At 26.4% G+C, this 18977-nt stretch overlaps 1 protein-coding gene and 1 long non-coding RNA gene across 4 annotated transcripts in view; one reads left to right on the forward strand and one right to left on the reverse strand.

Annotated features, from left to right (window-relative positions):
* Window positions 1-15352, reverse strand: part of LOC107444120 (homeobox protein Hox-D4a) — a 53413-nt gene extending 38061 nt beyond the window's left edge. Inside the window, exon 1 of one of the 2 annotated variants that reach the window (XM_016058199.4) lies at window positions 14159-15352. In XM_016058199.4, the coding sequence (XP_015913685.1) occupies window positions 14159-14912 (754 nt within the window). In that variant the 5' untranslated portion in view covers window positions 14913-15352. The remainder of the gene's footprint in view (window positions 1-14158) is intronic. The other variant, XM_043039819.2, reaches the window with a different exon arrangement.
* Window positions 1-18977, forward strand: part of LOC107444121 (uncharacterized) — a 245138-nt gene that overhangs the window by 131940 nt on the left and 94221 nt on the right. The window lies entirely within an intron of this gene.

An 18977-nucleotide genomic window follows, 5' to 3' on the forward strand; every position in this document is an offset into this window, starting at 1 on the left:
AGCTTTTTTTTTTTTTTTTCTTTTTTTTAAATGATTAAAAAGCATCTCTAAAAAGCTAAAGAGCAAAGTCTTCAATCTTTCTAACTTTCTCATCCTAACTTTTCAAGAATTCCTCGAAACTTATCACAATCACTTTTTCTACCTTCCCCTATAAATATTACGCAGTATCGTATTGTTTGTAAATTAATGAAATCTGACGGAAGAGGAATTCTTTTTATATTAACAATATAATAATAAGGATTATGAGAATTTGTTTTTATTTTAAATTATAAAAATATGTTTTTTTTCTTCCCAATTAGTAAAGTATGACTAGTACCGCTTTTTTTTCCAGCATGTACGTTTATATGCAGAAAAGAAAATGTTGAAACTAGATAACCTTTTTTTTCGAAAATCCATTTTCTTATCTCTTTTTTTTTATTCTGAAAAGAAACAGCAGGGCATTTGAAATATTTATTTTTTTCATATTTGAACTTGTTTTCATAAAATTATAAAACATCTTTAATAAGATTTTAATAAGAAATCATGAAATAAATTAAGAAGTAATAATTATTTGGGAAATTTTAACTCTTTCTTAAATGCTTTGGCAAAAAATTCAAAAATCAACTGTCGATAGTTTATTAAGAATGAGATAAAAATTGCTAATATTGAAATATTATGTTATAAATTCAGAAAATGACTTTTCAAATATTTGACTGAACATCTCATAGTAGATTTGTGAGAAATATTTGTAAAATTACTAAATGGTGCAACAGTGAAATAAATTAATAAAGTAAGTGAGTATGAATAGATAAAATTTCGTAAAATTTAAGAAACTTTCTACCCCTCCTTTTTATAATCTGCACTTTGAAAACTCAGAATTCGATATTTTACGCGAAACATTATCTTGGAAGCAATTTTAAAGTATTGGCTAACGATAATAAGAATTGTTCTTTTTAAACTATTTATTTGTTACGTTGAAGATGAAATTTTCTAATATAAAAACTTGCATGTAGGAAAAATTTGAAGTAAAAGTTTAACTGGTATGGTTAATAGAGTCTATGAAAAACATTTAGAATAAAAAATTATATTTTCAGAAAAATGCAACTGAAATTCATTGCTTTTATTATTGCCCGAAAAAAATTAAAAAATTTAAGTCTCATTCGATATGTTATCTTTTTTTAAAAAAAAATATTTTTATGGTTTCTCTATTAAATTAAAATTCCGAACCGAACCCTTATTAAATAATAATATTTCCGAAGAAAATTTCATACCAAAAAACGTTAATAATTTAAGCAGTTATTTCAATTAAAGATATTTCATGAAATTTCCTTGAATATGGTGTAAACCTTTGAACTTAACATATATACACTTAATTTAAATATATATTCTTCTCCTAATGCCACGATTATTTGATTCTCTTTATCGGAATAATCTAAAAATGGTTCCTTTATATCATTTTAATGATGTGCTTTAAAACGTCATCGTTTGGCACATTATTAATGCTGAAATGATTCATATTTCCGCACAGAAAATACATATTAAGCAAGTATTTGTTAAGAAACAATAATTTAGCAAATTAGTTTAAAGCAAATATTATTAATAAAAATAATTAGAACGAAAACTAGAAATTGTTCTTTTAAAAATTACAACATTTTAATTGTATTATCTAATGTTTAATAAATATGCTTTATATTGGTAAATATATTCATATAAAACTGAAAGTTTCATACACAAATCATTATTACCAAGAAAATTTTCTTATTTTTATTTCTTTAACAAATCTAAGTCGAAATAATCTTATCTTTAGCTTGTATCTAAAATATAGCATAATGTTAAAGCAATTTAATGATATTAATGGAATTAACAAAAAATTAAGAAAAAAATTAGAATAACATAATTGAATCTGATACAAAACAAAATTAAAATCTAACATAATAAATGAAAGTAAATAATTATATATTCTATACTAAATAACGAATACCAAAATGCTTTCAACGTTCATTAAACTTCCATAAATTTGAAATGAAACAAACAACGTTATGTTTTGATAGCATGCGAACAATTAATTATCATAACATCTGAGTCAACGATAATTCAATCAAAAAGATCTAAAATTCTTTTCAAAAGCTTGATTTTTCAAAGCATTATCACATCATGAAGTAGAATAATAATGTTATAAAAATATTAATAAAAAAATGAATGAGCATAGGAAAAACTTTCATCGTAACCTGTCTGATTTGACAGTCGATAGCGAGCACATAACTAATGTTCTGCCTTTGTTCATTTTTCACATGTGGTCGTGGCGTTCTATGCTTGCAAACATGATTCTCATATTAAGACTGAAACTCAAGTATAATGACAACACTTCTCACTAATACTTCAGTTTTTCAAAAAATTGGTTGTTTTAGTTCTCAAAACGACGGCATCTTCTTTAACAAAAAAAATAAAAAAGTATATTAAGTTAAAGAATGCAGTTTATTTTATTGAAAATATGATTAATACTTTAAGCTCTTTAGTGCTTATTTTATTTTATTTTAAAACAGTCGTTGAGCAGCTGACACTATTTTGAGATTTTGACTACCAATGTTCAACACCGTTGCCTTGTAATTTTGAACCCAATCTAGAGGACGAGGGAACTCCTGGATCTGTATGGGGAGAAATGTGCCCTCGTTGAGGAATTTTTTGACGGAACTAGCACGCAATTGCGTTACATGGAGAGCAAAAAGAGGAAAACCTCCCATGGTTAGCCTGATGGATTCCTCTAACCGTCAGGGGAATTTTCTCTTCCCTCAAATGAGGGCAACTGCCTGGAAGTAATCTTTAACCGTATAGCCCGATTTTGGTCACCAGTATGGCTTGCTACATCCCGTGGAAGCGGGAACGCACCCGGAGTCAGTAATTATTTGTTTAAAATCAGGTAAGTTATACAACAGATTTGTGAAAATCTGGTGTATGACAATGCTAAAAATGTTACCATTCTTACAAATCTATACAGGATTATTTTTACAGATTTACAGTACAACATTGTTTTTTGGGTGTGGATAAGTCACTTTCAGTAATATGTTATTTTAGTTTTTTTTTAAACACGAAGTTTTAAATTTTACTTTTTAAGCACGAAATTTAATGGAGGTTGAGAATTCTTAAGTTGTTGCAGATAATATGCTGTTTAAATAAAAATTTGATCACTACTTTTAAAATTATGATAAACGCAAAATCACATTATAACACATTTTCAGTCACTGGCTAAAGGTTGTGTGACTTAGTTATTTTACATATGAACACATCGCAATATTATCTCATTATAGAAATCATTGAGTAATCTCATTATAAAAAAATTTATGAATTGTCCCGAGAACAAATAATAAAAAAATTAAAAACATTAATCTATATAATAAATCTTCAAAGGGCAATACTAATTAAAGTTGTTATTATTTCAATTTTATAACTAACAGCAGGGAACTCTAAACCATCATCCCTCTACCACTGAAGATATTTTACGTCAGCACTGCGGTCGGTGCGTTTCGAGAAGCCATCACTGAGATTCGAATTCAGGGCACCTCATTGCGACGCGAGGGCTTTTTCCCCTGAGCCACCACGACTATTTAATTTTATAACCGTTGTTGGCCAATTATGTCGACCCAATTTTGAGTTTACGACTACTAATGTTCAACTACACAGTCTTGTAATTTTGAACCCAATCCAGACGACAAGGGAACTCCTCTATCAAGTTGTGGTAGAAAATTATCTCCGTGGAGGTCTTTGTGATGGAATTTACCCGCATTTGCTTTACAAGGAGAAGAAAAACACGAAAATCTCCCCTCCAAGGGAACTCTAACCCATGACCCGTCTACCACTGTTGTATTTTTATGCCAGCACTGTGGTGAGTGCGAGCCAGATGCGGAATTCCTGTTTAAAGAATCAAACAACTTTAAATGCCGAACAAATTTTAGAGCATTACAAATGCTTGCAAAATTTTAAAACATTACAAGCATTACCTACCATATGGAATCTTATATTTGAAGAAATTAAATTTAAATGACTGAAATCGGAATAAAATTCCCTTTTTTTAACTGCTTAAATATTCATTATAAGATATGTTTTGTTCATTCTGATGTAGTAAAGATATTGTATTATTTTTTATAGAGAAAGTAAGTATATAATAATGGCTTGTACACGGTAAAAAATAACTGTAAATTCTACCCAAATTTTTCTTAAAGACTTTTTCAGTATATTTGACGGTTTGAAAGATGTTTTTCACCTAATAGTTTTTCACCCTTATCATATGAAGATTTTTTTTCTATGGTTGCTCTTACTTTTCAGAAATACGTATAAATAAAACTTTGATTCGACTAAATTGGCAAATTGTTACCTTACATGAATTTTATCTGTCTTTAGACATAATTTTGCAGTAAATTAAATTGACATAAATTTTTATGAGGGTAGATCAATATAGTTTTAAACATTCTTACACTTAAATATGATTTCAATAAGTAAGACTTATAAGATGAAGATAGTTTATGAATTTTTTTTCTTCATAACCAAGCACAAGAGTAGTCATGGCTCAAGGAACAAAGCTCTCGTAACTCAGGTTCAAACCCTGATGTTGACTTTTCATGCAAATTCGCAAATACTTCTAGTACATGAAACTATTAATGCAAATTTGTATTCCTAAGTTTTTTTTTTTCAAAATACTTTTAGTAATTTTAAATAAATTCAAATTATAATTATAATATGGAGTTCAAAAGTCAATTATCAATTTTTATTGCAATTATTTTATTTATAATATTCAATTCGGACAAGATAAATAAAGTTACAACGAGTATTTTAAGAAAAACTGAAGTTTGAAGGAAAAGGAAATAATTTGTTACAAGAAGTGGATAAAAATCTTTTATTTCTTATTTTTAGTAAAGAATCCTTAAAATAAACTAAAGCAAGAAAATAACTGTTTTTGTAATTCTTAATAAAAACTATTGTATAAATGTTGCATATTTAAAATGTTATAAATTCATCTTTATAAATGTTGTATCAAAAATAAAATTGGAAATAATTATGAGAAAAATACATTTCTTAAATTAGCGTTTTAAGTAAATATTCATTTCTCTGACTAAATTTCTAACCTAAATATACATTTTCGTCCTTTTGTATAGGCATTATTGGCTTCCAAATCAAACAATATGGTATCGTCCCAGTTTAATCTACGAACTTTAAATCAAATATGACAATAAAGAATTTTTTTCCCTTGAACAGAGTAAAATGAAAGGAAAGAATTCATATTTAAACTTATACCGTCCCTCATATTTTATTAAAAATCTGCATACTAATAAAAGTTTTCATATAAAATGGTAAAAGATTTTAAATACATAAGAAAAAGTAATAAAATAAAAAATGAGCACGTTTTGTTAAACAAGATGGTTTTGTGATGCAGAGTACATTACAAAATTGTACATTGATATTAGTAATCAATTAAGAAAATCTTTATAAATTACTATTTAATATATATGATAATCATATATATNTATACGGCCTAAACATGGTTTAAGTTCTAAAAGTTTGTCGAAAGTATAGAGCGCGTAACAAAAAACAAAGCTTTAGAAAATAATGTGAAAAATTAGATTGTGTGAACTGGAATAGACACTATTTCAAAAATAATATATGATTAAACTAATTTTAATGAAATTATGCCTTTTTAAAATTCAGTCTTGATTATTAATAGGCAACTGAATGGAGGGAAACTAATGATATTATCCCAAAAATATACACCGTTTGAAATTATCAGCATGCGCAAAACGTTTATTCATGATAATTATATTTTAAAATAAGATTATTATTTTAAAATGTAGCTCATAAAAGACTTATGAAATGATAAAGTCTTTAGGAAATACTAAAAAACTGTCGCGCGAAATTTTATTTTTCATCATTATATTAATGAAACAAATATGCAAAATTAAAACAAACGCTTTTCAAGTTAATTCCCTACATATTAAAGGAACCTTAGGATAAAACACGCGAATAAATAACAGCAGTAAAATTACCGCTTTTCTAAACAACGAAACACTGAATGTCAAGAAATATCGAACAAATGTATTACTTTAAAAATAAACATCCTCTTTCAAAGCAACTGTGTATCTTCTTAACTTAAAAATGATAAAAGTTTGTTGTCAGCCTTGTTTCACAACTGAACGAGAAAAAGCTGTAAGCCCGATGCGAAAAACATCAACAGATCTTCCGAGAATGAGCTGCTAGCCCTAGGGTAGTTCTGTGCTTATCGTCGCGGTCTTATAGGATAGGCTTCACCGCAGTACAATGTTCAACGATTAAAAAAAAAAGACATAAAAACAATTTATGAGCTTTCGGGCTTGCTACAATGGACTAAGCTACTTAGCATGTTAATGCTTGTCACTATATTTATTATCTGTCTTACTTATAGATTACGTTAGAAACACCAAATATTTTATACGAATGGTTTTACCTTTCCTTTTTTTTATTCTTTCCGATATCGGGGTTAAGTTACGCGAAGTGTTGTTTACTTACTTGCATGCGCATATTTTTTTTTTTTTTAAATACGGTTTCAGATATTGAGCTTTATCTGTCACTTTTTTTTATACTTTTAAAAAAAACATTAAATATATTTTTTTATTGTTGGTTTAAGACACTTTAAATTACTATGTCTTCATTAATTAACTTAGCTGTATTTAAAATTTATTTCTAGTATTTACTTTTCCTGGGCTGTCGCGCCACTGAGTTTAGTTATTAACTTTTTCTGAACCAATTAAGTTTTTCTGTTAAACAGGAGTTAAATTCTGTTAAAAAGATAGGACACTTCTTCTTAATGAAATTTTAAATTTTTATTATTTTTTTTACCTGTTTAAAAAAATTGAAACCTAGTAATAAAACTCTGCTAAATATATTTTGATCTGAAAACCAAAATTATTCTCCTTTATTCCCAGGTTTGATGTGCAATAACACTCAAAATAATTTAATAGATAATTTCAGTTGCTGGCGCATTTTTTATTTTTTATTTTTATTTTATTTATTTTTATCAGGACACAAAGTTTTTACATAATCCGGTTCTACGAAAAGAAAAAAAAAGTTATGAATATATATTCATATTTTCGCATTGTGGAATAAAAAATTTTAATTAATTATGCCAAAATTATTTAACTTTATTGTATTTCACATTTATTTTCATATTATTTCTTTTCAAAAAAACCAATTTATCAAGGAAAAAAGTTTTTTCCTTGAACATGAGTTGAATTTTATTAAGAAGATGGAGCACTCCTTTTTAACGAAATTTGAAATTTTTGCTCGTTTTCTTAAAAAAGAAATTGAAACATTCTACTTAAAAACCTGCTAAATTTATTTCAATCTAAAAACAGAAAATATTCCCAGAAATATATTTCCAGGTTTGATGCATAATTTTACTCAAAATAAGTAGTATTTAAATAAGATGAAAAAGATATATGATAATAAAAGTAGTATATAAACGAAGTAGATAATTTTTGTTGTTTGCGCAATTTTTTTTATCGGGACACAAAGTTTTTATATAATCCGGTTCTTCAAGAAAAATAAAACGTTACAAAATATCTGAAATTTGCAATTTTAACTAATTATTTTTGTCCTCACCTAACTGTGACAAAATAATGTCGTAGGTTTGTGACTATAAATCACTGAAGAACCTCAAAATAATGAGTGCAAAGTATGTAGAATATTTTTCTTTGCTTAAAAACTGGTTTTCACCTCTTAAATGACGTTTTAATTGACTTAACTCTCTTGAAGACATTTGAAAACAACATAACATCTTATTTATTATTTGGTATCCTCCTGATTCTTTCCATACTTTTTCGTTCATTTTCATGCAATTTATTAATAATATTTTTATTAAAAAAAATTTTTTTTGAAATAGAATGACCAATTTTATCAAAAAGTTTGCTAGATTTTAAAATTATATATAGTTATTTTTTTCGTCTCATACATAGTCTAAAAAATACGCGTAACTTTTCAATAAATTTCTCTTCATTGTTTTTGTGAAGAAAAATAAGGATTTTTCGCACGACTAAACTTATACAATTATGACTGCAAGTCATTTAAAGAAATAGCAGCAAAAGCACGGGGAACATTTAAAAGTTTCCAATATAAGTATCTCATTTTAAAAAGAAAAAACAAAGTTAATTCAACGTCTAGAAACTTTAAAACCATCAACGCCGAAAATTAACATCACCAAAATACGAGTGTCCAAATTCACATAAGTTTTGATTCTAAAAGGTAATAACAATAATCTAATGGGTAATACTTTTTAGAAAACTAAATGCCTCTAATTATAATTTATCACCAGTTAAACGAAATAGTTAATATTATGCTTAATTAAACTTCACTAAGCATGCTGGTTGAATTTTAAAAAAAACTGACGTTCGTTTAACTGCTCGGTTACATTTTGTAATATTTTCTCAAATAACAAAAATAACTAGTTTTATTTTCTAAGTAGTTTACATTCTGCATGTAAAAACGTGAAACATTTTGAAATCATGAACATGAAAAATATTTCACGATGAATTCATTTTAAATTACATGGAAAAGAGTTAGGTTAAATAATTAAATAACTGAAACATACATGTCATGCCTTAAAAACATGTTTCTTCAACAAAAAATACCTATTTCTTCAACCAAATATAGATGCCTCAAAAACGTGCTATACTTGTTAATCCATGAGTCCCAAATCATTGTACAACCATGCATAGATTCACAACTGCTTGTTTATAATGATAACATTCACTCGTAAAATATTGTTATTGAATAAAAAATTTAAAGTCGAACATTGTTGTTGAATAAAAATAAGGATACATTATTTGTGAACAAGGAAAAGAGCACTGAAATGTGCATTTATTTTCTGTAATAAATGCTGAAATCTCTATGATTTCTTTTTCTTCTCAAAAAATATACATTTTATTTTCAGCTTGATTAATTCAAATGGAATAAAACGAAATTACTTTTGGTGAAATAATTACTGAAATCACTAGCCAATCAATTACCGGTATTTATAAATGTTGAGTTAATCTGTTTGCAATTGTTACAGTTGAAAATATATTGGTATCTTTTAATTGAGTTTAAAAATTGAATAACTATAACTAAAATGAATCAAATTTAAGTTATTTACTGTAGCAAAAAAATAATAATAATTCCGTAAATGAAACTAACTTTTAAATAAATTACAAGTAAAATATGTTGCAATTATTATTTCTTTTAATATTGAAACAATAAAGGGCATTGAAAAGACCAAGAAGCTTTATAAGTGAGGTTAAAACTCAATTTTTATAAACTAATTTATTTTGTTAAACTTTGAACCATCTAAAAATATAATTGCATAATTGAAAATATCATTAGCAATTATGAAATATTAAAATATGTAAATGTTAATATCATAAATCATAATAAAATAAATCGTAATTATAGTCAAATGAATTATAACGTAATTCGATTTGCCAGAAATAAAATTCAATTTGTAATTTTTTTACACTTTTCTAAAATCATCTTACTATTAAAAAAATCCTATTTTATTAATTAGATAATCATCACATATAAAATTTATTTAAATTTAGAATATTGCTGCAAACTTGAAATGTGAAGAAGTTAAAATTCAATAAGAAGTATAAAGCTTTAAAATTTTTTTATTAGATTTTAAAACTTAATTTAACCTTTTAATAATATGTCTAAACTGCTTTAATAAAAAACCTTTTAATAAAAAAAGGCATGTAATAAAATCAAATTAAAGATCCGGAAGGGTAAAGAGGATATCCGCATTTGTAAAAACCATAGGACTCTAGTTTTAATATTTCATTTATTAAAAATCAAAAGTTTTTGAGCATAGTGAGTGCTAATAAAAATGAAGATAATAATATTTTTTTTAAAAAATAATTGCTTTTAAAAGTTTAAATTAGGAAAAATTCAATGCAGTTATTAATTTCTGCAGAATCCTAATATATTCTGAAATTGGTCAAAGTAAAAGTGTTTTTAAAAATTTTTAAACTTCTTCTCGTGAAAAAAGTTGTTAAAGATAATAAATTTAAACATAAATACTATCGAAAGTTGTCTTTTTATCACAACCCCCCAAAAAAGCTTATAACTAAAAGCATTTTTAGGTGCTGTAAAAGTAGATGAAACTACAAACTATCGCAAATTTAGCTATTAATTTAGGGAAAAAATTGATTGCATGAATGCCACTCTTTACATTAAAATTAAAAAGCGACATTAAAAATTATAAATTTTAAATTTCATGTTTAAAAATATAATCAGAGGTATTTCAAACGCTTTTATTGCTCTTAAATTTTAATTGAATTAATTTATGATGCTCGGATGTAAATATTTACTCTTAAAGACGAGAAACGTTTTTATATTATTGTGTTCTACAAGTAGGAAATATCTGAGAAGTATTAAATAAATGTAAAAATATTAATAAAAATTTTAATTTTTCAACTCAGTATAGTATTTGTAGTATTAGCATTCGTGTTTAGTTGAAAACTTTCTGTGTCACCAAAAACTATATATTATAAAAAATGTGAAAATTTATTTAGTCCAATTTTAATGAAACTGAAACCTAAAAGGTTGAACATCTTCAATATTATTTCATCATTATTAAACTGTTGATCTGACAGTTTTGCTTCTTGAGTCTCAAGTAGTTGAAACATTGAATTGTATTAAAGATTATTAAAATTAAAACTAGTATTTTTTTTAAAAAATTATAAAATATATATTTGTTAAATCGTACATAGAAATTGAACTGCCATTTTTCAGTATTTTCTTAATTGAAATATATTTAATTTGTTTGTAACATATACTGCATGTGTGTGTTTAAGCTGACANATTTTTTTAAAAAAATTATATTTGTTAAATCGTATATATTTGTTAAATATATATTTGTTAAATCGTACATAGAAATTGAACTGCCATTTTTCAGTATTTTCTTAATTGAAATATATTTAATTTGTTTGTAACATATACTGCATGTGTGTGTTTAAGCTGAACAGAGGAATAATCAATCAGTTAAAGAGCAAGGAAGCAAATAAAAGTGAATTGACAGTTCGAAAAAGATATTAAAGAATTTTAATCTAAGAATTATTAAGAACTTTTTAAGAATTTTAAATTTAGCGAATAAAGCAAACATGAGCTATAGATAACTTTTTAAGGATTTTTTCTTTCTATTTGTTGTTAGTCAAAATATTCAATGTATTTATAATTGTATATGTCTATTCTAGCAATTTTTTATTTTTAATAATTCAAATTGAATGACTATTAATTAAATGATTGTAAAGACATACAATTTGGTGACATTCTAACATTACTGCATTGTTCACGAATGATAATTACTTAATTGTACTTAAATCATAGATAATTTCTTAATTGTAGATGGATAATGTACAGCTAAAAAATCTTAAAATATATACTGATATAATTAATATTATTCATTAATTCATTGTAGAACACACATATCTAAAAATGTTTAAAAACATCTGAATGAGCCACTTTACTTAAATGAATCAAATTAATTGAAAAAGACTCTGACACTATCACAAAATAAAATTAAATCTTCAGTATATACAAGTCCTTCAAATTAAATACATAAATGTATAAAAATATTTACACGCATAAATTAATAATTTTAATAATTGTATATTGTAATTATTGTAATTATTATAGAGTACAAATATACTAAATAATAGATAATACGTATAAATTGATTTCACATATTTTTATTAACTACTTTTAAATGCTATTAATTAAATTTGATTTAAAATAGTTAAAAAATGCTTCACAAAATGCTATTCCAATAAAGTGGATTATTAAAAATAAATTGGAGTGAATTGGAGCGAATATATCTTTTATAGTTATCAAAATTCCAAAATATCTTTCAGAATAAGTAATATGGTACCGCAAATGGATTAATATCATACGATTCAAATAATAATTAGTTAACAGATCCCATTAAAAGCATACAAGTTTAGAAAAATACATTGCAAGCTTTAAAGTTTACAATAATTCAGAATAAAATAAACGTAATATAAAATAAAGAAAATGGTAAAAATTTAAAAATATTTCTAGAAATTAAAAAATATCACAAATTATTAATAACATTTAAAAATTAGTATTTGAAAATTAGTATTTAAAAAAATGGTAATTCACACAGTAAAATAAACGAAACTGATAGTAGAAATTTGATCAATTTTAGTTTTTAAAATGCGTGCTAAAACGCCTCCATGCTTTTTATGCTTTTAATGAAAAAGAAGCCGTGTCGTTTCCTGTCTTATTTTTAACAGCATTTCTGATAACTATATTCATTTTAATTAAAATTGATTAATAATCAATAATAATCAATCTTTTAAAATATTATCTGAATTGAATTACAGTATTGTTAGAAAATAATTATAATGGAAAGCATAAAATGCACATTTTCAATGTAATTATAATACTGACAATAATATTTATTCATTTCGTCTACTCAATTGATAATCCTCTTACAATATACTTCATTATGATAGGAAATCATAAATTGAAATAAGCTTTATAAATATTTACTTTTTTGTCGTCGAAATTTGGATAAAAGATACCAAAAGTTTGAAAAAATTACTTTTTTTAAAATTTGTCTTGAAAATGCTCACACCAATATATTCAAATTTTCCAATACTCTCCAATAAATGCAAGTATTCTTTTCTTTATTTAAAAAAAAAAATTATTGTTATAATAGCAATTAATTAAAATTGAGACTTAATCTTTAATCATTTTTTTTTTTAAAAATAATAAATAAATCAAACACTGTTTTATTATAAATCGTCATAAGCTTTCATCCTCAATCTTCCTAATAAATCATAAGTCAGTAGAACAAATTTCATAACATAATTGTCTTCAATGATGCAAGCGTGACTCACCTTTTTATAAACAATGTCTAGTACTACTCTAGTACATATAAATATAAAATGACAGGACCATATTATAATACTTCTAAACACAAGAGTGACGTTAATTTTGAATAGGTAATTCGAATAATTTGTTCGGAAATCAAATTAATGAAGAGCGATTAATTATTTTCCTTTAATCCATTCTTAATGAAGCGATTGACGCCAATGAAGCGATTCATTAAATAAACGAATGTTATAAGACAAGGAAAAAGGACATTTTAAAAATGGTTCAGAAAATCGCTGCATTTATTTATTTTCATTGTCACGGACAAGGATGGGCAGTTTTGTTATTTATTGACTTATTTTTTTCATTATTTTACATTTTTTGTGAGAGTTTTACAGTTTTCTAAGCATTTTAAGTATTAACTTTTAATGTAAAAAAAAAAAGAATTATCTTAACTGTAGGCATTGATATATCATTTGATATTCAAATAATAGACAAATTAAAAATTATTGTAATTGAGTTCTGATACTTCGTTTAAAATATAGTGCTTGGATTAAAAAAATTTTAAATTCAGATTTTTCGGTGAATTTTACATCTTTTTCAGCTATTTTTGAACTTTTAATATACAAACTTTCTGATAAAACTATTTTAGGATTTTTATTACGTCAAATTGAGCGAGAATTACATGCAAAGAGAGGTTTTCTTTCCTTGTAGTGCTTCAAATACTACAAATTTATTTTAAAAGTATTTTATAAATTTTTCAAAAACAAAACCTTTTTCTCTTTATTAGATAGAATTTTTGGAAAAAACTTTCTGTTGCTCTCAATGTGATTAAAAAATTAGCAATTATAACGTTGCCCGCCAAAATTAGGGTATATTTTGGAAAAGATAGTTTCAACAAAAGATTTTTTTTTTTATCTCATTTAGCATTTCAGCTTAAAATTTTCATATTGACAAGCAGATAATTATCTTAGTTATAAACTCACAATAAAAGAAAGTTATTACTAGTATTTTTTTTCTTTTTTTTTAGCTTTTTTTTCGGTGAAAATTTTGAGGATGCAGTAAGCTGAAATATATATATTTGATAATTTTTTTGCATTGTGTAGTGGGGCCCAATCATTACTCTGTTCATATTTATCGCTTCTTTGCTTAAGAAAGTAAGTCGTATAATGCATTTTAATATTTTAAATAGTGATCCTCTTTTTTTAAGCAACAAATAAATATTTAAACTGTACTTGATATCCCACCAAAAGTTTTTCGACAGAGGAGGGGATATAAATCTTAGACTTACCTGTCCCAACATGTACTTTTTTCATCCAGGGATAAATTACCGGCAGACTGCCTCCATTGCCGCCACCTATAGCACAGTCGGGTGAAGTAGGTCCCCCAAGTGACGGCGGAGGATTTCTCTGTAGTCCCGGTGGTGTCGGCGATGAAACGGGCGACCGCTGTTGCTGCGATGGCTGCTGAGGGCCCGGCGGGGGCACGGGGCTGAGGCTAGTCGCGGGTACATGATCAACTGGGAGTGTGGGTGTTCGGGAGAGGGGAGAAACGGGCCCCATGCCGCATGGAGGCGGCTGTCGATAATAATGTTGTCCCGCTGCGGGACTCCCATAAACGGGACTTCCATTTTCTTGTCCATAAGAAACGGGGCCGGACAATGGGTATCCGGCATAGGGATGGTGATGGTGATGTTGCTGGGGATGTTGATGATGACTCGGCGGGTGATGTTGATGATGTGGATGCTGCTGATGGTGGGGGTGATGGTGATGATGATGCGACGGCGTGTAGTAATCCCCACCATGACTTGGGATATAATTCCCCTGTGAGTACTCCTCAGTCGGCGGAAATTTGGGATCACTATAAGCAGGAGAGTTCATCAAATACGAACTCATGATCATTAATTTTTGGATGAATTGGATGGAAATAATTTTTCTTTGGGGTTGTCGTTTAACTGAGCGCTGACTCCGCCCGTCGAAGAGCATTAGCATATCACGTGACGGGAGCCCGCCAACCGCGCGCCTCCGCGATGACCCGGAGAGCATACGCCGGAATGATCGATGATGTTAGACACATTGCGCTGCAATATGGCGTGCAACTCAAAAACACCTGAAAAACGTGCCCAATCCCTTAAAATCTTTCTTTTACAATTAAGAACTAAAGACTGAGTCCGTTTTGCAAGCACCCAACACTACTACTAAACCATTGCTTGTGAGGTACCGCTCGCATGCACGCACTATACAGTGCTTGCCCGTTGGTCCCAGTGGCGCCCCCTTTTTCAACGGCGAGGGGTGGCAACAACTTTCTAAAGGACCCCTCTCTTACCCACCCTACTCCATTGGAACCGCAAACAGGTACAGTTTTATACCCCTCCTTTGTCGACTCCATTCTTGTTTCATAAAATTTTAACCTGTCATCTTCAACTCAAAAACAAATATTTAACTCAAAATATTTATTTTACATTCTGAAAATAAGATATTTTAATTAAATTATGTTCATGAGGGGGAAAAATATTAAATAACTAAGATGGAAAAAAAAAAGTTTTCAACAAATATCACGAGCAAAAGGAAGAAAATTTAGACCATTTAAAGTTTCATTAATAAATTTAATTATTTTTTTAAGAACATAATCTTCTCGTTTTGGCAATATTTGTGAATGATTTCACTTGACTGTTGGTTAAATAATACACCGAGAAAATAAATAAATATTTTTTTGGATAGAACATTTATCGAAAAAAATCGAAACTGATATCATATTTATATTGAATACCTCATTTAATGATATTTTATAGGAAAATAATTTAACTATTTCTAGAGCTCTAAAAAACTTTCAGTTATTTATTTACACTTTAAAGACAAAATGAAATCTTTTTAAACACAAACTTTCTAGTTTATGTAAAACATATGAATTAATTATTTTAAGCAGTGTAAACTATCCATAAATGCTTTAGCAATCAAAAAATAATTGGTATGTGTAACTCCAGAATTAGTGATAACATTAAACAAATTAAATTTAAATTAAATATTTTTATTTTAAGATTATTAAAAAAAATCATTTAAATGTAATTTTAAAATTAGATATATTTTAAATTGATAAAACTTTTGCAGGAATTAATCTACACAGTAAGCAAAGAAAGAAATTGAAATAAAATCATATTAAAAGCTGTTGAATAAAATAAAAATAATAAATTTTTTCTTTACAAAATTCTTTATTGAACTGAAAATTTGCAATAGGTATATTAAATTTATAGAAATGTTTCATAATGCTCATTATTCTTAATATAATTACTAGCATAATTCTTAAATATAATTTTATATTTAAGAAACATTTTTTAAAAATTTTTTTTTAATTAAGATGAAACAAAGAGGGGGTACACACAATTGATATTAGTGATATTAGCACATTAAAAAAAATACCTAAAACTTTCTATTTGAAGCTGAAAAATAAAATGAAATGGAGTATGGTTCTCTTTTAAAAAATGCTTAATTAAAATTTTAAATTGGTTAAATTGTTTTGAAATCTTTATAATTTAAACTCTATATTAACATTAAAGAATTTGAATTTGTGAGAATGTCTTATAAAAATATCCACTGTAGTTTAAAAAGGTAGGGAGAATAAAAACGGTAGGAATGATGCCAACAACAGAAAAAAAAATTAAAATAAAACATTATATTTAAAGTTTCTAAATGAAATAAAGTTATTAAAAAATTTATTTTTCAGTTACTAAATGTTTAAATTAAATTAAAAAATTTACAATCGTTTTTTTTAAAATTTGTTTAATAAGTTTAATAGCTTTTTCTAATAAATAAGATTCGAGTGTGATATCACTTCTAAGAGTAATGAAGGTAAGTAAATGAATGAATAAATTAAAACTATTTCCAATAATATAAATAATTTAAAGTAATATGAACAATTTTATCTAACATAAATGCAAATAATTCATTTTTTTAAAAATAAATAATAGTATATTTGACCATAAGGAGGAAATTAATATGCAATTGGAGTTAGAGATAAAATAAACGTTAGTATACTTAAATATGATTGTATATAATTCATCTTAAATATGATTGTGTATCACACTTTTACAGATGTTGAAATTCTGAAAAACTCATAAAAGGAAAATATCTATAATAAAAGATATAGCGTTACTTTCCGAACGGTAATAAACACTATATATTAGAAAACAAAGTTATAATGAAATTTAAGTTTTAAAATTAAGGTGAATATTTTTTGTTTCTAAATCAATATTCGACTATGTAATTGTTTTCTTAACAAATCATTTATTACTTGATTTTTTTGCTCATTTTTTTCTTAAGTCTAGCCTAGTAAATTACTTTACTTATTAATATTAGTAGATAATTACTATTGTCTAGAGTTATTTTTTAGAAGAACTAATTACTTCGAGTTCATTCTACTATTTGAAATATATATTTTCTTGTTAAATTGAATAATATATCTTTATTTTTTTCAACATTTTAAGAAAATCACTATTGTTAATGTACATTAAATATTTAGTCTATTTACAAGTAGTTGTAATTAATATTTAAGTTTAAAATTTCTCGCTTAAAGAGAATGATGAAGCGTCTTAATGCCTATTTACTGTTAAAGTTTTATTTAAACTCAAGACATTTGTATAAATATGAGTTTGGAGAAACTAAAACTTAAATGTATATTTTAATTTTATAATTAATTTCCAACTAATAAGCATTATGAGAATTTCTTTATCTGTTTTCTACAGATCTACAATTTTTTTTATCAATTATTATGGAGAAAAGTTGAGTTTTAATTGACAGTCCCATTTAAAAAAGATGTTATAATATGTAATGACTCTGCTTTAATAAAAGTTATCTAAACTGAGGTGTGGAAAATCCGAATGTAAAATATAAACAAAATTAAATTTTTTTAAATTAAATATTATAGAAAAAACACGAGGCATAATTAACTAGTCCTATTTAAATTGGAGTAGTTAAAACTTATTATGTCTATTTGTCGTTAAGCTATCTAGTTTTATTTTATTTTTTAACCAGCTTGTTTACGTCTATCACTGCTCACTTCTGTATCTTTCCAATTTGAACCCAACCCAGAAGACAAAGGATCTCCTGGATCTTGCATTAAAAAAAACTAGCCTTAATGGAGGACCTTTTAATGGAACTAACTCGCATTCGTGTCACATGAGGAGTAAAATTACGAAAACCTCTCACGGTTAGCCCGACAGCAAGGGGATTCTAGCCCATGATCCGTCTGCCTCGGAGGATAATTTGCATCAGCTCTATGATGGGTTCAAGCCGGGAAAAGAATTTGTATCAACCTGCCACGGCTGGGATTCGAACCTGGGTCACCTCAATGGGTGGCGAGCGATCTATCCCCTGAGTTATAACTGTTCAAACTATCTAGTTATTGAAAATGAGGTGTGAGGAACTATAAAGTAATTATTTAACAAAATTGAAAATTTTCATCAAATATTATTGAGAAACACTAAGGCGCAATTCAAAATAAGAATAGTCAAATTTAAATAAAAACATTTTAAACTTGTAATGATTATTTGTCATAAGGCTTTCTAGTTATTGAAGATGAAGCTGGAGATTTTAGAAAGTCAATTTTTATCAAAATCGAAAGTTTTAATCATATATAATTGAGAAAATATATGTACAATTATGGTTAGAACTTTTTATTATTGTTTGAAATGAAATTTTCTAAGCTGAAGTGTGAGGAATTGGATATTTAAGTTTCAAAATTGCTGTGATTAAAAGGGGCATAGATTTGTATTTTAAGTGAGAATTTTAAATATTGATCTTCTTTTTCATTTTAACGCTATTCAACACATTATTATATATATATATACACAGTAACCTATAGGGCNATAATAACCTAAAGGCCACATTGTGGGCCCCTTGATAAGTCTATAATAATGTGGTCCCGGTAATATGGTCCAGTTTAATTATTAAGGTAAAACATACTGCCATGTTGTAATACAGATTATAAATAATATCAGAGTAGAAGAAAATCTCAAGTATCAAATTACTACAAAACCAACTTAGTTATTATCAAAATGTAATTTGTTTACATAATAATTTTTATTTAATTGAAAAAAAAACTTATGGATTAGAATT

This window comes from Parasteatoda tepidariorum, chromosome X2, assembly GCF_043381705.1.
Source record: "Parasteatoda tepidariorum isolate YZ-2023 chromosome X2, CAS_Ptep_4.0, whole genome shotgun sequence".
NCBI classification, from domain to species: Eukaryota; Metazoa; Arthropoda; class Arachnida; order Araneae; family Theridiidae; genus Parasteatoda; species Parasteatoda tepidariorum.